Raw genomic sequence first — 21995 nt, forward strand, 5'->3', positions numbered from 1 at the left:
CAAAAACAGGAAGGCAGATTATTATTTGAATGGCAATAGATTGAGAGAAGGGGAAGTGCAAAGAGACCTGGGTGTTATTGTGCACCAGTCGCTGAAGGTAAGCATGCAGGTGCAGCAGGCGGTTAAGAAGGCAAATGGTATGTTGGCCTTCGTAGCAAGAGGGTTCGAGTACAAGAACAAGGATGTCTTGCTACAGTTGTACAGGGCCTTGGTGAGACCGCACCTTGAGTATTGTGTGCAGTTTTGGCCGCCCTATCTGAGGAAGGATGTTCTTGCCATGGAGGGAGTGCAGCGAAGATTCACCAGGCTGATACCTGGGATGGCAGGAATGACGTATGAGGAGAGATTGTGTCGATTGGGCTTATACTCACTGGAGTTTAGAAGATTGAGAGGGGATCTCATCGAAACCTATAAAATTCTGTCAGGTCTGGACAGACTAGATGCAGGAAGGATGTTTCTGATGGCCGGGGAGTCCAGAACCAGGGGTCACAGTCTAAGGATAAGGGGTAAGCCATTTAGGACTGAAAGGAGGAGGAATTTCTTCACCCAGAGAGTGGTGAACCTGTGGAATTCTCTGCCACAGAGGGCGGTGGAGGCCAATTCATTAAATATATTCAAGAAAGAGTTGGATATATTTCTTGAGGCTGAAGGGATCGCATTGAATGGCGGAGCAGGCTCGAAGTGCCGAATGGCCTACTCCTGCTCCTATCTTCTATGTTAGCACTGTTCTTCAGACCTGTTTCATCTCCTTTTATTCTCTATTTCTGCATTGCAATGCAGTATGGTTGTGCACGGGAGAGACTAATGCATTTTTCTTGGAAGATGTATGTAATTACAGAGCAATTTATAAACAAAAACGAGCCACTGGCTCAAATCTGACAGACATGAGTAGCTTAAACCACATGCTTCTGAATTATTTTGTGTCTAAAGTGCACTTCATCAGTCCATTGATTTATGATTCCAAATGCTGTGAATCATTGCATTTCAAGCTGTAGTTTGCAAATGTCATTTTTGCTCCCTTTAGTTCACTATCGTCACAGACAGCAGTCCTGACATTGGTGGAAGTGCAGTGAAGTACTGCAAGACTGTTGGCACATCCGGATTCAACAGTGCCTTTAGTAGAAATATAAGCGTTGCTGCAAAAGCAAAGGTCACCAATGGGCTGCACTGCACAGCCCAGCACCCGGACAGTGATACGATAGTGAACGTGGTTTACCACATTCACCCCTTGTTTAGAATTAAGTCCGGCGGGGTGAAGTGTACTACCAATTCTGGTAGGTCAGTCTGTCCGGAGGCTTCGTAAGCCTCTCCGATCGCCGCAGCGGTGGTGTTGCCTTATCCGGTGCTGGTGCCTTATCCGGTGTTGATGCTGGTGTTTGCGTGGTCGGCGAGGGCTCGTGGGGTTCCGGCATGCCGTCTACCTGGACTGAGGTTGGGGGGGGTGGTGGCGGCGTTTCCGGATCGGCTGAGGGTGCGAGGTCTCGTAGGGAGACAGTGTCCTCCCGCCCGTCTGGGTACGCCACGTAGGCGTACTGGGGGTTGGCGTGCAGGAGGTTCACCCTCTCGACCAGGGGGTCCGTTTTATGGGTCCTCACGTGTTTCCGCAGCCAGACCGGCCCCGGGGCGGTCAGCCAGGTTGGTAGAGTGGTTCCCGTAGTCGACTTCCTGGGGAAAACGAACATTCGTTCATGGGGGGTGGTGTTAGTGGCCGTGCAAAGTAATGACCGGATGGAGTGCAGCGCTGTCGGGAGGACTTCTTGCCAGCGGGAGGTTGGGAGGCCCTTAGACTTTAAGGCTAAGAGGACGGCCTTCCATACCGTCGCGTTCTCTCTTTCCACCTGACCGTTACCTCTGGGGTTGTAGCTGGTGGTCCTGCTTGCTGCAATACCTCTCTCTAGGAGGAATTGCCGGAGTTCCTCGCTCATGAAGGAGGAGCCCCGGTCGCTGTGTATATAGTTCGGGAACCCGAACAAGGCGAAGAGGGCATTCAGGCACTTAATGACCGTGCTACTGGTCATGTCGGGGCAGGGGAAGGCAAAGGGGAAACGGGAGTACTCATCAACGATGTTGAGGAAGTACACATTACGGTCAGAGGACGGGAGGGGCCCCTTAAAGTCGATGCTCAGGCGCTCGAAGGGGCGGGTGGCCTTGATCAGGCTTGCTCGGTCCGGCCTATAGAAGTGCGGTTTGCACTCCGCACAGGTCTGGCAGTTCCTGGTCATGGTCCTGACCTCCTCGATGGAGTAGGTCAGGTTGCGGGCCTTAATGAAATGGTAGAGTCTGGTGACTCCGGGGTGGCAGAGCTGGTCGTGGAGGGTCTGAAGCCTATCGATATGCGCGCTGGCGCATGTCATTCGTGAAAGGGCATCAGGGGATTCGTTCAGCTTGCCTGGCCGGTACAAGATCTCATAATCGTAGGTGGAGAGCTCGATTCTCCATCTCAAAATCTTGTCATTCTTGATTTTGCCCTTCAGCTTGTTATTAAACATGAAAGCCACCGAACGCTGGTCGGTGAGGAGGGTAAATCGTTTGCCTGCCAGGTAGTGCCTCCAGCGCCGTACTGCCTCCACGATCGCCTGGGCCTCTTTCTCGACCGACGAATGTCGGATCTCGGGGCCCTGTAGGGTCCTTGAGAAGAAGGCCACTGGCCTCCCCTCCTGGTTTAGGGTGGCGGCTAAGGCGAAGTCGGATGCGTCGCTCTCCACCTGAAAGGGGATGGACTCGTCCACTGCGTGCATCGTGGCCTTGGCTATGTCTCCCTTAATGAGGGAGAAGGCCGCGCACGCCTCCTCCGTGAGGGGGAAGGAAGTGGCTTTCAGGAGGGGTCTGGCTTTGTCCGCGTAATTGGGTACCCATTGGGCATAGTAGGCGAAAAGCCCCAGGGTTCTCCTAAGTGCTTTAGGGCAGTGGGGGAGGGGTAGCTCCATGAGGGGGCGCATTCTTTCTGGGTCGGGGCCGATGATTCCGTTCTCCACTACGCAGCCGAGGATGGCAAGGCGCGTGGTGTTAAACACGCATTTCTCCTTATTGTAGGTGAGGTTCAGCCGTTGGGCCGTACGGAGGAATTTCTCCAGATTCGCGTCATGTTCCTGCCGGTCGCGGCCGCAGATAGTGACGTTATCTAGGTAGGGGAATGTAGCCTGCAGTTCGTTCTGGTCAACCATCTGGTCCATCTCCCTTTGGAAGACCGAGACCCCATTAGTGACACCGAAGGGGACCCTAAGGAAGTGGTATAGGCGCCCATTCGCCTCGAAGGCGGTATACTGGCGGTCCTCAGGGTGGATAGGGAGTTGGTGGTAGGCCGACTTCAGGTCGATGGTCGAGAATACTTTATACTGTGCAATCTGATTGACCATGTCAGATATGCGGGGGAGGGGGTATGCGTCCAGCTGGGTATATCTGTTTATGGTCTGGCTGTAGTCGATGACCAGGCGGTTTTTATCGCCGGTCTTTACGACTACGACCTGGGCACGCCAGGGGCTGCTGCTCCCCTCGATAATGCCCTCTTTCAGGAGGCGCCGCACCTCAGAGCTAATGAAGGCTCTGTCCCCGGCGCTATACCGCCTGCTCTTGGTAGCGACGGGTTTGCAGTCAGGGGTAAGGTTAGCAAACAGAGAGGGTGGCGGGACCTTGAGGGTGGAGAGGCTGCAGGTGTTACGCGGTGGGCGGTTTAACGTTTGCTGGTTGTTGACTGTGAGTGGGGGGAGGGGTCCACCGTATGCTAGGGTTACGCTTTGGAGGTGGGATTGGAAGTCCAGCCCTAGTAGGACGGCAGCGCAGAGATGGGGGAGGACGAGGAGTTTAAAGTTTTTATACTCCGTGCCCTTAACCGACAGGGTCACGACACAGTAGCCGCTGATGTCCGTGGCGTGGGACCTCGATGCCATCGAGATTCGGCTGCGCGTTGGTAGGACAGAGAGGGAGTAGTGGCTCACCGTGTCTGGGTGGATGAAGCTCTCCGTGCTTCCGCTGTCGAACAGGCAGGTCGTGGCGTGGCCGTTCACTTTGATGTCCATCATTGACTTGGACAGATGGTGCGGGCGGGCTTGGTCCAGGGTGACGGAAGCTAGTGTGTAGCTGAGCGAGTCGTTGTCATCTGCGGGCGAGGCGGTCGGGCGTGGTGAGTAAAATGGCGTCTCCCACGAGGTAGGGCAAAATGACGGAGAAGATGGCTGCCCCCGTAGCTCACATGAGGCACTATTGGGGTCGGTTGCCTTAATCAAAGATGGCCGCCCCCATGACTCATGTGTGGGGATGCTGGCCTCAGTTGCCCTAAACAAAGATGGCCGCCCCCATGACTCATGTGTGGGGATGCTGGCCTCAGTTGCCCTAAACGAAGATGGCCGCCCCCATAGTTCGCATGCGGCACTGCTGGCCTCTGAGGATCCGCTCCTGCAGGCCTTGGAGAAGTGGCCTTTCTTCAGGCAGGTTTTACATATGGAGTTCTTGGCTGGGCAGCGCGACCTCGGGTGCTTCTCCTGGCCACAAAAAAAACAGCCGGCGGCCCGATCACGGATGCCCGATGTCGGGGCCGGTGCCGGGGGTGGCGGGGCCGGTCGGGTCCGGGACGCCGACGCAGAGGTAGGTCCCGGGGGCGGCGCTGGGAAGGGTGCTGTGGTAGGGGTCGGGCCCGAGTCCCAGGGTCGCGAGCAGTACCTGGTGAATGCTTCCTGATCTTGGTGGGCCACTTCCAGGGAGATAGCGAGGGCTTCAGCTTTTTCCATGCTGAGGTCTTTAGCTTCCAGCAGTCTTTGCCGTGAGTACTCGGACCGTAGGCCTTTCAGGAATGCGTCGCGGATATTATCTTCAGTATTTTCGGCTGCCGACACCGATTTAAAGTCACAGTTCCTGGCGAGTGCATATAGCGCCTGTGAGAATTCGGCTACTGATTCTCCTGGCTGTTGCGGCCGTGATCTTAGGAGGTGCCTAGCGTACATGTAGTTAACCGGGGTCCGGTACTTCTGTTTCAGCAGGTTGATGGCGGTCTCGTAGGTAGTCATGTCCTCGATGAGAGTGTATACTCTCGGGCTCAGTTGTGCCTGCAGGACACTTAGTTTGGATGCCTGAGGGACGCTGGATTCTCTCAGGTATGATTCGAAGCAGACCAGCCAGTGTTTAAAGTCTGCGGCTGAGTTTGCTGCTCGTGGGTTCAGGTCCAGGTACGGCGGTCTGAGGGCTCGCAGCCAAGCTGGCTGGTGTGGCTGTGCTCCTGGGAGCTGCGCTGGTGGCTCCTCCGCCGGTTGTGACTCGTTGTCGGACATCATTAAATTTAGTCAATAAAATTGATATACCTATCAATTCCTCCAATAAAAGGCGAAGAGTTACGAAGGTGACTAAAGGTTTTTATTGACTAAATAACAGAGCCCACTCTCGTGGGTGATCCGATCCAAGCAGGAGGAATACCAGCCAGTCGCTCACCTTTATACCTGGCCTGGTGGGTGGAGCCAAGGCGGAGTCGGCAGTGGTCATCCCAGGTATAGCAGTGTGGCAAGAGGCGACCTCGTACCGTGATACAATAGTGGTCAGTGATACAGTTATAACGAACAGTGGTGAACAGTGCTAACTACTAACAGTGATACGATAGTGAACGTGGTTTACCACAGCCAGATATGGAATAAAATCTGTGGTTAAACCCAGAGCAATAATTCACATCTGAACATTCTAATGTACCACCTTGTTTATATTCCACGGAACATTCAACTTGGTGTGTCCATTTTATAGTTCCCAGTTCCCCATACTTCTGAATTATTTTGTGTCCAAGAGCACCTCTTCCAATAGGCCTTGATCCTAAGGCAGTTTAAAAGTTGATGATTGCAGCGGTTTCAGCAGCAAATGAGAGATTTTCCCCCCCCCCCAGGATTTGATTTACATTTCTAACTGTAAGCGGGGTGCGAGAATCTAAACGGCCTGCATTGAGCTTGGAATGCTCCTGGGCTATAAAGGAGTAAAATCAGCTATGATCACTGTCCAGTGTGGTGCATGTGGGTTTAGCTGTCAATTCCCTCTCCCAATTGGAATAATTTGCCAATAGTCTCTATCTAAGCTCTCTCATTAAGAGTGTCTGGTTGGGTGAGTTAGGAGGCGGCTGGCACCTTTGGAACTATACATCAGCAGCAGTTGGTGCTTTTGGGAGAGAAAGGAGAAAATGGAATTGAAGAAAAACAGGAAACCAGTTCGCTCAAGAATAGTTGGATGAAATTGTTCTAATGTTTGTGTTGTGTGACATTGCAAATATGTTTAGTAATCTGGAAAATTACTTCCAAAGAGCTGTTGATAAATGTTAGAAGTTGACTCACATGAAAACCTTCTGTGGATGATACAGTAATGATCGAGTGGGATAGTTCTTCAGTACATTTTAGCACCAAATAGTAGGAAAATAGGCTCATCCTCACGACTATAATATATCCCAGTCAGCCTGTTGGAGAGACGGTAGAGGAAGGGAAGGAGGGGAAATATGGATCAATTATTCTGGACTGTAATTTGCACTCCATCTGGCAGCTGACTCGTGGCGTTTTGACAGAGGCTTGGGAGCAGGTTGGCTGCCCATCGTCTAAGCCAGTGGAATATAGTTCAGGGACAATGCCTAACCAAAGTAGAAGAATGTAAGAAATCACACAACACCAGGTTATAGTCCAACAGCTTTATTTGAAATCACAAGCTTTCGGAGCGCTGCTCCTTCGTCAGGTGAAGTGGAGAGGTACATAAAAACGCAGCTTATAAAGTCAGAGAATAATGTCAGATGTTTACACGTAATCTTTCTAACTGCCATTTATCACACCTTGGCAGAGAGATAATCACAGCAATCAAAGGTGTAAATGGTGTCCAAACAGGTCAGTCAGGAAAACATTACATCAAAGAGCAATGAGGTGGGGTCACAAGGGGTCAAATGTTGCAGATGCTGGGGTCTGTATGAAAAACAAAAAACAGACAAAAAACATTTTTTTTGCTGGAAATCACAGCAGGTCCGGCTGCATCTGTGTGGAGAGAACAAGCCAACGACGACTCGAGTCTGGATGACCCTACGTCAGGTGGGGTTACATGTAGCGTGACATGAACCCAAGATCCCGGTTCAGGCCGTCCTCATGGGTGCGGAACTTGGCTATCAGTTTCTGCTCAATGATTTTGCGTTGTCGTGTGTCTCGAAGGCCGCCTTGGAGAATGCTTACCCGAAGATCGGAGGCTGAATGTCCTTGACTGCTGAAGTGTTCCCCGACTGGGAGGGAACACTCCTGCCTGGCGATTGTTGCGCGGTGTCCGTTCATCCGTTGTCGCAGTGTCTGCATGGTCTCGCCGATGTACCATGCTCCGGGGCATCCTTTCCTGCAACGTATGAGGTAGACAACGTTGGCCGAGTCACATGAGTATGTACCATGTACCTGGTGGGTGGTGTCCTCACGTGTGATGATGGTATCTGTGTTGATGATCTGGCATGTCTTGCAGAGGTTGCTGTGGCAGGGTTGTGTGGTGTCGTGGTCGCTGTTCTCCTGAAAGCTGGGTAATTTGCTGCGAACGATGGTCTGTTTGAGGTTAGGTGGCTGTTTGAAGGCGAGTAGTGGAGGCGTGGGGATGGCCTTAGCGAGGTGTTCGTCGTCATCGATGACATGTTGAAGGCTGCGAAGAACATGGCGTAGTTTCTCCGCTCCGGGGAAGTACTGGACGACGAAGGGTACTCTGTTGGTTGTGTCCCGTGTTTGTCTTCTGAGGAGGTCTATGCGATTTTTCGCTGTGGCCCGTCGGAACTGTCGATCGACGAGTCAAGCGTCATACCCCGTTCTTACAAGGGCGTCTTTCAGCGTCTGTAGGTGTCCATCACGTTCCTCCTCGTCTGAGCAGATCCTGTATATTCGCAGGGCTTGTCCATAGGGGATGGCTTCTTTAACGTGGTTAGGGTGGAAGCTGGAGAAGTGGAGCATCGTGAGGTTGTCCGTGGGCTTGCGGTAGAGTGAAGTGCTGAGGTGTCCGTCTTTGATGGAGATTCGTGTGTCCAAGAATGAAACCGATTCTGAGGAGTAGTCCATGGTGAGTTTGATGGTGGGATGGAACTTGTTGATGTTATCGTGTAGTCTTTTCAGTGATTCTTCGCCGTGGGTCCATAGGAAGAAAATGTCGTCTATGTATCTGGTGTATAGCGTTGGTCGGAGGTCCTGTGCAGCGAAGAAGTCTTGCTCGAACTTGTGCGTGAAGATGTTGGCGTATTGGGGTGCGAATTTGGTCCCCATGGCTGTTCCATGTGTTTGGGTAAAGAACTGTTTGTCAAAGGTGAAGACATTGTGGTCAAGGATGAAGCGGATAAGTTGTAGGATGGCGTCTGGAGATTGGCTGTTGTTGGTGTTGAGTACTGAGGCTGTCGCAGCGATGCCATCATCGTGGGGGATACTGGTGTAGAGTGCCGAGACGTCCATCATGGCGAGGAGTGTTCCTGGTTCGACTGGTCCGTGGGTGCTGAGTTTCTGTAAGAAGTCGGTAGTGTCACGACAAGCTGGGGGTTCCCTGTACGATGGGTTTCAGGATGCCCTCGACGTATCCAGAGAGGTTCTCACAGGGTTCCGTTGCCTGATACGATAGGACGTCCGGGTGTGTTGGCTTTGTGTATCTGGGAGGCAGTAGAAGTCTCCCACGCGGGGAGTACGTGGGATGAGAGCGCGTAGGATGCTTTGAAGGTCTGGATCGAAGGTCTTGATCAGTCTGTTGAGTTGGCGGGTGTGTTCTTTGGTCGGATCTGTGAGTAACTGTCTGTAGTGTTCCTGGTTGTCCAGTTGTCGGTATGCTTCTTTGCAATAGTCCGTTCTGTTCTGTATGACGTTGGCTCCTCCTTTGTCTGCTGGTTTGATGACGATGTTGCAGTTGGTCTTGAGAGCATGGATGGCGTTGCGTTGTGCTCGGGTGACATTCTGGACTGTCTTGTGAGTGCGGCTGATGAATCTGGCGTTGATGCATCTCCTGACAGCTTGAGCATACATGTCAAGCTTAGGGCAGCGACCCTCCGGAGGGGTCCAATTTGACTCTTTCTTCTTCGGTTGCTGCACTGCGGATCCCTCTGTCTGCTGGTCCAGATCATTGATTGATTCTACCAAAGTAGAAAACACGATAACATTTTGTTTCCACTTTGTAGGACATATTTTTGCCTCAACAAAATGTCCAATTCCATGCAGCATTTGGTATAGGGTAATTTTTAAGACTTAAAAAAAAAATCTCCTTTTCCTTATATCATGCTGGTGATCTCTGTACCACTACAGAGTCAGAAGACCATAGAGTACAGGAAGGAGAGTTTTTCTAGTGGAGGTTGCAGAGTGACGTCATGGAGGAATACATGGATGAGAATTTTAAATTTAAGGGAGAGGGAGCCTGTGGAAGGTCCTAGCGGATGAGTATAATGACAAGTACAGCTTAGAGCAGGATGAGATATGAGCAGCTGCATCTTGAACAGGTTGGCGTTTATAGAGTGTGGATGAAGGAATGTCAGCAAGACTGATATTGGAATCATGAAGTCCGGAGATGACCAGCATGAGTACGGGTTTCGGTAGCTGGGGTAAGATAGTTAAAGAGCACGTGGAAGTGGGCATTGTTGGAAATGAGCAGTCTTGCTGATGGTGAGAATACTGAATGTTTTTCCTCAGGAAATCTGTGTACAGATTTTTAAAATTCAGGATTGTGAGCAGTGCTTGCAAGGCTGCATTTATCACTCTTTGCACGTTATTGAAAAGGTGGTGGTGAGGGTTCTCCTTGAAATGCCACATTCCCTGTTTCCACAAGGGTATTGGATAAGGAATTTCAGGATATTGAACTATACAAAGGAATGGCAATATAAATCCAAGTCACTATGGTGTGTGACTAGAGGAAGCTTGATGGCGTTCCCTCTACATTTCTGCTTTTGTCCTTTTCAGTGGTTGAGGTCGTAGGGGAGGTGCTCTTGAAGTAACCTTGGTGAGTTGGTGCAGTGCATCCTTTAAGTTGTATATACTGCAGCCACAGTGTGCTTGTGATCGAAGAGGGTGGATATTGAGTCCAGTGGCAGGTGGCCAAACAGGTGAACTGCTCTGTCCTGAATGGTATCGAGTTGCTTGTGTTTTTGCGGCTGCACCCATTCACGCTAGTGGTGAGTATTCCATCACATTCCTAATGAGCATTATAGAAGGTCAATAGATTTTGAGGGCTCAGGAGATGAGCTGCTTGTAACCGAGTACCCAGCCTCTGCCCTACTCGTGTAGTCACATTATTTATAAGACTGGTCCATTTAAGCTTCTGGCCGCTGGCAAGCCACAAGGTGTTGATGGTTGAAGATTTGGCGATGGTGATTCCATTGAAGGTCAGGGAAAGAAGGCTGGGCTTTCTATTGTTTGAGATGGTCATTATCTGGCACCTATGTGACACAAATATTACCTGTTACTTGTCAGCCCCAGCTTCGATATTGTCCAGGTCCTGCAGTAGGCTGGCATGCACTGCTTCATTAATGGAGCAGTTATGAAGCGGAGTACTGGAATTGCCAGCAAACCGCCTCACTCCTGACCACCTGATGGAGGGAAGGCCATTGATGAAGTAGCTGAAGATGGTTGGATCGAGGACGCTTTCCTGAGGAACTTCTGGAGTAATGTCCTGGGCCTGTGATGATTGGTGTTTGACAACCATGACCATCTTCTTCAGTTATGACTCCACCCACTGGAGGGTTTTCCCTCTGGCCTCCTTTGAACTCTGTGTTTTTCTGGGGTTCTTTCTTGGCCAACTGAAGCTACCTTGACATCTCTGGATATTGCAAAGTTTTATATTTCTGCTCAGTCATATTACTTTGTCTTCCTTTATCTTAATGTTTTGGATTAAGTCATTTTGTTAGAGAGCATTGGTTCAGGTATTTTATTTATTTGTCGTTTCTTACATTCATCAAGGGGTTGCCTGAATTTACATTAGAGACACAGAACTTTAAAAAGATAAATATACAGATGAATAACGTAGGTGTACTGTATGCAGGTATTTGCTGTGAATGGATTCAGTTTCAATACTGGGAAGAGCTCGGCACATTCTGACATCTGACTAGTCACGTGCATGCACACTGCTGGGAGTGATATTTATAGTCGGTTGCCAGCTGCTGTTTTTGGTATTTTGCCTACTTTTCAGTGTGAGGCTCTACTGCAAGCCATTAATGCTCGTGATCTGAAAAGAATGTGCTCTTGCTATGCAGAAATTTAAATATGACCAGGTTTCACAGCAAATTTAGCAGTACTTCATTTTACAACAAAAGCTAGGTTATGTATCCTGAAACTTGAAACAAATTTGAGCCCCTGTTAGTTTTAAATGAGCTGGTTCTTCAGCCTCAACAAGAAAAGCAAGCTTTTCCCATCCACAGCCCAATCTGAAGACACAGTAAGTGTTTACAATTGCAAGAATTCAAACTGGCCAGAATGAATAGTTGTTCTGGTTAAATATTTGAGATGCTTTAATATTTAACTATACTACATTGTCTATTGTACCATATTCATCTCTCGCCAGACTCGTCGAGGAGGAGTTAGGGCAGGGCAATTACATTCTTTAATTTTTCCTCTATTGCTCTTTTTTTGGTGCTCACCCTCATGACGTGGTTGAGGTTGGGAAATCACGGTCACGCCAACTTGCATTTTATCACTCCGTGGTACAATCCTGAATTTTGACAATTTCTGAGACTGACAATCTGCATTTATTTGCAGGCTAATGGAGTTGGTATTGACCAAAGTAGCATAGATTTGAGCAGTTGCTGGTAGAAACATAAATGGATAAACAGTACCTTCGTATTCATTACCAATCAAAGTTTGTGACCGTGATTCTTCAGTTTGATTTTGCAACTGCTGTTTAAAATATTTGCATTCCTTTTGTCTAAAGGGGGCATTTAACTAACAAGTATTTTATGTTTATATGTCATCCATTTTTGAGGGTTGGGTGATTTGGGCCATCGAGTTGAGTTCTCTGCAGTTTATGTTGATACTTTTGACGGTGTTCCGTGAAAATAACAACATTCATATATCACTTCTCACGTAAACTGTTGGAGTACTTGACAACCAGAGAGATGGATACTGAACAAGGAAAGGAGGAAAATTGTGTGTGTGAGGAGAGGAGGAATAAGAGAACAAAGACAGAGTTGAAGCGATGGATTTTTAGGAGAGTTTTCAAGGCAGGAAAGGAAGTAGCATGGTGAAGTCGTTTTGGGAGAGAACTCCAGCGAGCAGAGTGACTGAAAGATTGGTCACTGATGGTGGAATTAAGGGAGTGGGAAATGAGCAGTAATGCAGCGAGGAACAAATGGTATGGCCTGGGGCATATCGCTTGAGAAGTTATCAGTCGGTATCACCTTGCACTTTCAGCAACTTTCCATACAAAAAAATTTAAAAACCTAAACGTGCAAGGGCAAATCGAACTAATGACCGGTGCCATTAGATGCCCTGCAGCAGCAAATTCTGACCCAATATTGCCGACGGGTCTTGACACTAAAACCGATTTAATGATTCTTTAGAAGTGCTTATAGAATTGGCTTAAGAGATACACAACTATCTTACCATATTTGAAGTATTTTCTCAGCTGAAGTAAGCTATTGTTTCTCTGCAGTGTGTACTCCTATGCAAGTCAGTATTTTTTCATCCCTTCAGAAATGGTTTCTTTTTTAAAAGAAAATCTGTAACTAAAGTGAATAATAGCGCACTTTTTTTTCCATTTCAGGAGACTCCAAACTCTATTCACTTGGTGATGGAGGTAAGCCTAAAGGATACTTTTATTCTCTATTCAGATATTGTTTATCCTGTATGATGGAACAGCATACACTGTGATGGAGTATTCACATTTTTATAGTTACAGGTACAGCTCTCCTTTTGTAATTGATAAACCTGAAAATATAGAACCCACAGACTTGCCTGTCTGATGAGCTGAATGGATTGAATGATCCACTTGGATGTGTTTGTTGGCATCTTCGTTCTGGTTACCCAGTTCAGCCATTTAAGATTTGAACCATCCAATTAGGGGTTTGTGGATTAACTATCTGATTGACCAATATTTGTTAGTGTCCCCAGCTCTAAGATAATGTGCCTTTCTTGTAGCACAGTGTATTGGAGCACCAGGTTGCATTGCCCGAGCAGAGGGAGAAACGAGAATAATTTCCACCATGTCACTGAGTTGTCGATCTCCACCGCTTTGCAGGTGCCGCCCGACAGCAGTTACAGAAATCAGAGGAGGGGAATCACTGTGCTGTGGCCCGATTCACAGTGATGTTGGCAGAGGTCTGCGGGCAGGTCACCTACATGCTTGTCAGACTGCAGGTGGTTGTGCTGGGGGAGAAAATCGAGAGATTCATATTGGCAGGCATGCTCACACACCTTATTTCTGTAATGACTAAGAAATGTACCAATCCATTTTAAACAAGCAAAAAAGATTAAGAATGCCATGCAGTAAATCTGGTCATAAGGCTGGTCATCTTGGTACTTGCATAAGTAAATCGTGAAAACTGCCAATATGACTTTTGATAATTAAACATTTTTTTTTTGGTTTAATTGGTATGGTCAGTGCAAAACGATTTTAAAGATATTTTCTAAACCTGTAGGGTGTTCTCACTCTTCCATTTCTGCGCTGTTGTTTTCAGTTAGACAATCATACTGTTTGAGTTTAGGGAGCACTGGAGAAAGTGGACACTTAACTAACTGACTAGTTGCCGTACAGTTGCTATATGCTGTTAACTTTTAAGTCCTTTTGGGTAGCTGAATTTTGCTTTTGCTTTTGCTTTACCATCCAAGTAATCTGTTACCAAATTTCAGTCTGTTTTCCAAGTATCCAGAATCTTGATATGTTTTTGAGCCTCAGTATTTGTACTGTTGTAACATTCAATTGCACTGATATGTAATCTAAGATCTGCAGTGCATTGTATTTGAAATTGCAATGCAGCTACCTAACATTACTACATTTGTCAGGGTAAGGTGAAAGTGTAGGTTAGGTGAAAGTGTAGGTTAGGTGAAAGTGTAGGTTAGGTGAAAGTGTAGGTAAGGTGAAAGTGTAGGTTAGGTGAAAGTGTAGGTTAGGTGAAAGTGTAGGTTTGTTCTACCTTCAGCTTTGCTCCCATCACCTTTTATCTTCCAAGAAGTACACCCATTTTTTGCCACACAGTCGGGGTGTCTATTCTTCAGACCAAAGAGCAGGGATGTAGCATGCCGAATATTTAGAGACTGCATCACTTGCGCTGCTTTGAGCCAGCTCCTGGGTAGATAATTGTGATCGACGAAGTTAGCGAGTAGTCTGTAAGTGTGCTAATTTCATTCTCATTAAATAACCATAACATTTTTTTTAAACAAGGGACACTCTTTTTATTGTCAAAAATACATGGTATTTTAATTTTAAGCTACTATACACAATTAGTGGCTTGAAAGTATTACGTTGATATTTTTCCTTCCTTTTCATAGTACTGCAATGGAGGTGACCTGGCAGATTATCTGCAAGGTAAGTTAAAATGTTCTTTATTACAATTGATGTGAGCATTAGCTCCTATAGTTGGATAGTGTTCAAAGGATTAGTGTTCTAAACTGTGATGCAATGATAGCTGCTGACCTCATCAATATGAAAGGGATAAATTCAGCACTTCCCTATTTAAATACATTTGCTTGTATACTGAGGCTTTGAAGTTTGTAAATTGAAAATTTGAGACCATAGGGTATCAGTAACTTTGAAACTTTGTAGTTTCCTGTGCTGCAAAATACTGTTCAGATTTCAGTTTCCCTTTTGTACTTCAATTTTGTTTGAAACACCATGTTCTGTTCTTCCTCTCCCACTGCTGGGGTCAGGATTCAGCGCAGTTCCTTTGCTTTCTTTTGAGAGCGAGCAGAGCCCGCTTATGTTGGAAGAATTCAAGTTGGAGTCAGTTGTGCACTGTTGTACTGATCAACTGCTATTTAGGTGTACACATTGTTGGATTCTAGCGTTTCAAGTGTACCAGATACATTTGCATAACTGAAAATATTTGTTCAGTTTTGCATCATTGCTCATGCTGCATAATTTGAATTTTTAATTTTTAATCTTCACTCTATGGCAGATACAGAGTTGGTAGGTCAGGGCATGTTATCTGTAGATTAAACTGAGTCTGCAACAATAACAGCCTCTGGTGGAAATTTCTTGAATTTAAGATGGAGGGAAAGTTGAATACTCTGAAAATATTTGTATTGTAATTGCTTCACAGTAATTGGTGCTCTGATGTATAATCTTCATGACCAAAGACATTTTGACCATGTCCTTTTAGATTTCAATTGGTTGGATTCTAGGTTGTAGCCACAGTATTGGAAAAACAGGACCTTACAAAATGCCACAACAGGAGTACACATTTATTCTTAAATTCCTCTAAGCTGCTGAAATGAAGTAACAGGGTAATAAAAGCATGATCTCCCACTTCTCCAAACCCTGAGCTGGAAAATAACATTGTCTTCACTGGGTGTATATCTTTATAACTGATCCTCTGCTTTAAATCAGAAATAAATTTGATTACTTTACATCATTATTAAAACAGATCATTTTGTCATTCAGGATGAGTGCATAATCAAGATGTTGCAATCGTTTTTGGGGCAAAGAAGTTAAACTGTATTTCATGCTAAAGTCCAACTCTATAGAAGTAAAGGTGTTCTATCCACAGCTTTGTAATTATATTGAGTGTCGGGGGTGCTTTGACGTTCAGATCTGCACAAACGGTTCCATGCGGAAGGGGAAACAGACCTCCTCGGTCTTGCCCTGCACCAAGCCGCACCTTGTTGCGAGCGAGCAGGATGCAGCCTTGTCAGTCAAAAACTGAAAGTGCTGGAAACACTGAGCAGATCAGGCAGCATTTGTGAAGAGAACAGAGGAGTTAATGTTTCAGACGTGGACCCTTCTTCAAATTAGTTGTGACAACAGGTTCACACCCAAAGCGTTAACACTCCGATCTTTCCACAGATGCTGCCTGATCTGAGTGTTTCCAGTATTGCCTATTTCAGTCTCAGATTTTGAGACTAGGTTTTTTTTAAGTTCGTTTCAAAAATCTAGTTAACTGCTTACACTTCTAGAAATAGCGCTGCAGTCGTATAGTGCTTCTGATATCGTGATTTTGTGAGAACATTATACCCCAGATTTTGTATTAAAACTAATTCTTTATTTTGAATAGCCAAAGGGACACTTAGCGAAGACACTATTAGAGTCTTTCTCCAGCAGATCGCAGCTGCTATGCGAATACTTCACAGCAAAGGAATAATCCATCGAGATCTGAAACCACAGAATATTCTACTGTCCTATGTCAGCCGGAAAAAATCTACTATGAATGGCATTCGTGTCAAAATAGGTAAAGCTTAAAGATTGTTGTTGTCTTTAGCAATGTCAGTCTTGTGTGAAGCATTACTTGCAGGTTGCAGTCCCCGTCCCGTCCCCTTTGAAGAATTGGAGATTGCGCTGTTTTGTTCATAAATGTTTTAGCTGAATTTTCTGAATGGTTCCTTGATAGTTTTGTGCCGGAGTGTTTAAGTTTTTTCTCTGTGAGCTGCGCCTTGGGAGCTACAGTGTTCTCATTAATCTACATCCATCTCGCGCTACTTATTCCACAGATTGTGGTGTTCTCGATGAGGGAGCAGCCCTTTCCACACCTTCTAACGGGACAAAACAAAAAATAAGAAATATAAGCTCAAACTGAACTGAGTTGCCTGAGCTTTATGGGCAGAATTGTTAGATTCGAGGCTCGCAGGCCACAGTGTGGATACTTCTGGCCTTGAGTAAAACCCAGAGTCTAACATTGTACTGTCACAAAGTCTCGTGTTCAATTCACTGTTGGTGCTGAGTTAGAAAGCAGGTGTGCATTTAAATAGGATCTTACAACATGTCTCAAATACCTTGAAGCACTTGCCCTACATTGAATTACTTTGAAAGGAAGTCGGCGCTAGCAGCAGTAGGATGCTACAGTTTGCCTCAATGCACCTGGCCTATGGAAGAGGTAAAATAGGCAGGAATCCTGCTTACGATTGGTATCCAGTGACTCTTGCTGGAAAGCGTGTGATACCTGTTGACAGCAGGATTGCTTGGCTATGATAGTTTAACAACTTTCCAACATTCTTCCTGGGCAAGATGCTGGCACTAGTGGTGCTGGTCCCCCGCAAGAGTCAGGAGAAGAGAGGAGATATTTCTTTTTTTTAATTACAAAATAAGAACAGATGCCTTGACGGCAACTAATTCAAGTGGCATAAGGGATTTAATCTAGGACTGCTCTCTCTGAGAAACTTGGCACAACATTTATTTACTGCTGCACCACACATTCTCCTGGGAAGTTCCAAGAATTCCTATTCTGGGTTGAGTAATTCCAAGCACATAGATTATTTACAACTTTGCTGAAAGGCAAGCATGGATGTGCTTGGGTATAAACAGAGGCATCATGCTGACAAAATGGCAGGCCGTGTCATACTCCATTTATGGCAGTTATTTGGTAAACAGAATAATTTGGTCCATACTGCATAAACTAAATACGCCGATGTAATTCCAGAGTTTCAAATTAAACACAAATTGCAGGTCACTCGTTATCTCAAGAAAAGAACGAGAACTGAAGAGTCCACACTTCTCTTTGGATGCTGTTGGACATGCTGTGTATTTCCAGTGTTTTCTGTTTTTATTTCAGATTCCGTTTTTTTTCATTTGTCTTTTTTCTGGCTGCAAGTATTTTGTTCCTGGCAGTGTCCAAGAACAAGCGACTTTTTTTAAAGAGGCAATCAGCTCTTGTACAGATTTGAATAATGTTGCTTAAATGTGCAATTTTGTTATCACCGCCCCACATTAAAAATAGTTGCAAAGATCTGTCATTTTAATATCCATTTTGTGTATTTTTTTACTTTTGATCATATTCCTTATCCCTTTTTTTAAGTGCCAGTAAATGCTATCAATTGAACTGACATGGAGGAGTGACCTACAAGTTTGTTTTGAATCATCTGCCCAGCCATGTTACAACCATTCTAATTAAGTTTTAAACTTCCATCGGATACACATGAGATTCTTCAGTCATCCCAGTTTCTACTATCTTTAGTTACTGAGAAGGCTGCGTTGCACTGCAGATACATTTTTCTCTTGAAATTACAGCTTTATGACTGTGCTTTGCTTCAGTTACAACTGTGTTTTGATGTGACACTGTAAGAACCTTTACAATATTCCCCGCTTCTTCAGAATTTCCTCATTACCAATCAATGCCACTTTAAAGAAAAATAACTGGCCATTCATCTCATCCCTGTTTGTGGGGTCTTCGCTGTGTGCAAAATGACTGCTACATATCTGAGGAAGGATGTTCTTGCCATGGAGGGAGTGCAGCGAAGATTCACCAGACTGATACCTGGGATGGCAGGAATGACGTATGAGGAGAGATTGGTTCGATTGGGCTTATATTCGCTGGAGTTTAGAAGAATGAGAGGGGATCTCATTGAAACTTATAAAATTCTAACAGGACTAGACAGACTAGATGCAGGAAGGATGTTCCCGATGGCGGGGGAGTCCAGAACCAGGGGTCATAGTCGAAGGATAAGGGGTAAGCCATTTAGGACTGAAATGAGGAGGAATTCCTTCACCCAGAGAGTGGTGAACCTGTGGAATTCTCTACCATAGAAGGCAGTTGAGGCCAATTCATTAAATATATTCAAGAAGGAGTTAGATATATTTCTTAAGGCTAAAGGGATCAAGGGATATGGGGAGAAGGCAGGGACAGGGTACTGAGTTTGGATGATCAGCCATGATCTCATTAAATGGCGGAGCAGGCTCAAGGGGCCGAATGGCCTACTCCTGTTCCTATCTTCTATGTTTATATGTTTACATATGACTACATAAGTTACTGTACTTCAATGTAATTTACTATATGTAAAGGGCTTTGAGATGTTTGGGACATGATGAGATAACATAAGAATTAGGAGCAGGAGTCGGCCCTTCGAGCCTGCACAGCCATTCAATAAGATCATGGCTGATCTTTGACCTCCACTCCACTTTCCCTCCCGATCCCCATATCCCTTGATTCCCTTGGAGTTGAAAAATCTATCTATCTCAGATGCTGTATAATTGCAAGTCTTTCCTCCCTTTAAGTTTGTTTTCTTTAGTCAGATGTTGTTGGTGGGGTGGAGTGGGGAACATCATGTGTTTCAAATTATTGAAAGTATTGCAGTATATTTCTTTGTATTTCCCTGCAGCTGACTTTGGCTTTGCCCGGTATTTACAGAGCAACATGATGGCTGCCACTCTTTGTGGGTCTCCCATGTACATGGTGAGTGAAATATCAGCATGTTTTCTTCTCAATGGATGGCGATTGTTGCGGAATTGTTGCATATCTCGTGCAGCACTGTGGTTTTTATAACTGAGTAATTATATGTACTTGTTCTTGCAATCTGTACTTCTATGTTACTACTTGTATATATTGTTTCAGCCTTCCCCCTGTCTCTCCCCCCCCCCCCCCCCTTCAGATAGCAGGAAATCCAATTTAGACACAGAATGGTAAGATACAGGTTTGTGCCTCAGAGCTTAGTTGGGGGGAGGGTGTCTTAAGTGCTGAGTAAATGAGCTACTTCCATTATAAAGGGGCAAATGCAAAGCCAAATCACCTCTCGGTGCCTTTGAGCATCTCCTTGTAACTAAGTAGTGTGGCATTAATGGGATTAATTGCCTGGCTGCCTACCCTCTTGGCTAAAATATGGTGTGGAGCATGTAGAAACCTAGAGCAAGAGAATGCAAGGAGTGGTAAATGTGTAACTAACACCAACTTGATCCCCATTAGAAATCCATTAGGATGCTGCAGCTTGATGTCACACCCATTGGTTTTCCTCAGTGCTCTCCTCAACTGTGTAATCTACTCTTCCTGGTGCAACAACATAAGCTGTTTTGCTGGGGTGATGGTAGGGAGGAGGGTGAGGGTGAGGGAGAAACGGGAGGAGATGGTATGCCTCATAATACAATAAGTTACAATCAGTAGGAAGTTAATTTTAGGATTGTATATGTACTTTTTGACTTGGCTATTGTGCGCATAGAGATTACCACATGGGTCAGTTGGGTCTATGAGTTTAAATGTAATACTGCACTGGGAGTTGGTGAGAAAATTTAAAGAGATGGAGGAGAATGATTGCTGCGTGCAGTGATTTTGCAGGTTGGCAGTGGTGGGGATTATACGTTATGGGTTTGAATATAGCTTCAGAAGGGATTGTTTCTGTGGGGGTGGGGTGGTGTTTAAGGGTTTTTGACACGTTCACCTGTTGTACTTAGTTGGTTTCTTCACCTTTCCTGAAATTTGAATGGGGTGAAAATGTGGCACTGGGTCACATGGCACACCTTGTGTTGATGGAAAATAGTCAAGTGGGAAAGTGTTACCACACTGCTCAAGCCATATCCGCTGCACAATTGTGTATAAATTTGTCCCTGCTCATATTATTCCATATGTGTTGTGAGTTATGCATTACGTGCTGCAGTGCAAAAGATTATTCAGTCGTAGGTCTGTTGATCTTGAATGATGAGGGAAATACAAAAGTGAGTATAAGAATCGGCCAGTTTCTTTCTTGTGATTCTGGCAACTGATTAGTCCCTGTTAAGCATGTGATAGATAATGCGCGGCTGTATTGACCGGGGGCGGTGGGGGGGGGGGGGGGGAGAATCTACATAGACACTTAAAGATGGAAACCATTTTATTAATTATATCTTGGTGACGAAGAAAATAACTTCAGATTGGGAAAATACACCAAGCTTGGAGCATTCTGTTGTTGGGGCATTTAATGGAATACGTAATTAAAGCTAGGATAGGGACTGTAATAAGATTTAATGTCTTTTCCCTCCATTGTACTATAGATATTTCTCCTGTTTCAGGCACCTGAGGTCATCATGTCGCAACATTATGACGCCAAGGCAGACCTCTGGAGTATAGGCACTGTAATATTTCAATGCCTTGTTGGCAAGCCTCCTTTCCAGGTAGATATCGAGAGGAAGATGCTTTTATAGGATGCACCTTTGGATGTTTTGATACAATTTGGTTTTATTTTTTCAAATGGTGCAGTAGTTTGTATAAAGTACAGTAGAAATTCCATTATCTGCCACAGTGAAAGGACCCCCTCCCACCACTTTGGGGGTAATGGACACTAGGTAATCAAGAGTAGCCAAATTTTACACTTTGCACATATGGTACAACAATATGATAGGCATGGGCACGAAGACAAAAACAGTACAAACATTATGTAGTTTTATGCATATACGTGGATAACTGGGTAATGTGACACCTCACACAAGGCTTTGTCCTGTGCGAAATGGGTGTTTGCAGTGCAAGTGGCAGAGGTTTAACTATACTGAAACTCGTCTTGTTATTGTTAAACATTACAGTTACCATGTTGGCAGGTAAACAAATGGATCTTAAATTTTTGGCAACGAGCCTTGCTCACGGAGTTCTTTTGCTGGGAACGACTTGCAGAGTTAACATGTTAATAGAGTTAGTGCACATGCTTATTTTTAATCTTGATTTCTCAAATTTCCTCTTCTTTGAAGAGCTCTTCTAAGATGAAAGAGAATCCTGGATAACATGGATTGTATCAGATATTTATTCAAGGGTGTGCATGTCCACAGTGGGGTACATAAATCCTTCAGTACCAGTTAGAAGAGTTGAATATTACTGAGGAACATAAACACCAGATGCAGTAGGGGAAGGTGGTGGGGGGGGTGGGGGATGCAATAAGCTGCCCACCCTCTTAACAGGATGGTATGTGGCATGGGAGACTACAGTTTATAAAAAAAAAAGTTGCATTTACATAGCACCGTTCACGTCACTTAGGATGCCCCAAAGTACTTTACACACATTGCATAACTTGTTGAAGTGTAATCGCTATTGCCATGCACACAAGCAAAATGAAGAAAGGGATATAATTTATTTATTTTTGCACACTGCAGGATAAAGCAGATAAACATTCATCAGCTTATTATGACATCCGAATTATGTCACGTACGCTAAACTAATGACTATAGCTATCTGTGCAATGTCTTCAGCAGTTCAGTATATTAGA

At 45.5% G+C, this 21995-nt stretch overlaps 1 protein-coding gene across 8 annotated transcripts in view; it reads left to right on the forward strand.

The window, feature by feature from the left end:
• The window catches only part of ulk2 (unc-51 like autophagy activating kinase 2), a 110629-nt gene that overhangs the window by 38156 nt on the left and 50478 nt on the right, over positions 1-21995 (forward strand). For 5 of the 8 annotated variants that reach the window (XM_085964766.1, XM_085964770.1, XM_085964768.1 and 2 more), the window contains exons 4-8: positions 12679-12711; positions 14403-14439; positions 16124-16297; positions 19158-19231; positions 20797-20916. In XM_085964766.1, coding sequence (XP_085820892.1) covers positions 12679-12711; positions 14403-14439; positions 16124-16297; positions 19158-19231; positions 20797-20916 — 438 coding nt within the window. The remainder of the gene's footprint in view (positions 1-12678; positions 12712-14402; positions 14440-16123; positions 16298-19157; positions 19232-20796; positions 20917-21995) is intronic. The other 3 variants (XM_085964767.1, XM_085964772.1, XM_085964773.1) reach the window with 1 other exon arrangement.

Source organism: Somniosus microcephalus, chromosome 22 (assembly GCF_052327205.1).
Source record: "Somniosus microcephalus isolate GS21.2 chromosome 22, FLI_Smic_1.0, whole genome shotgun sequence".
Classification (NCBI taxonomy): Eukaryota; Metazoa; Chordata; class Chondrichthyes; order Squaliformes; family Somniosidae; genus Somniosus; species Somniosus microcephalus.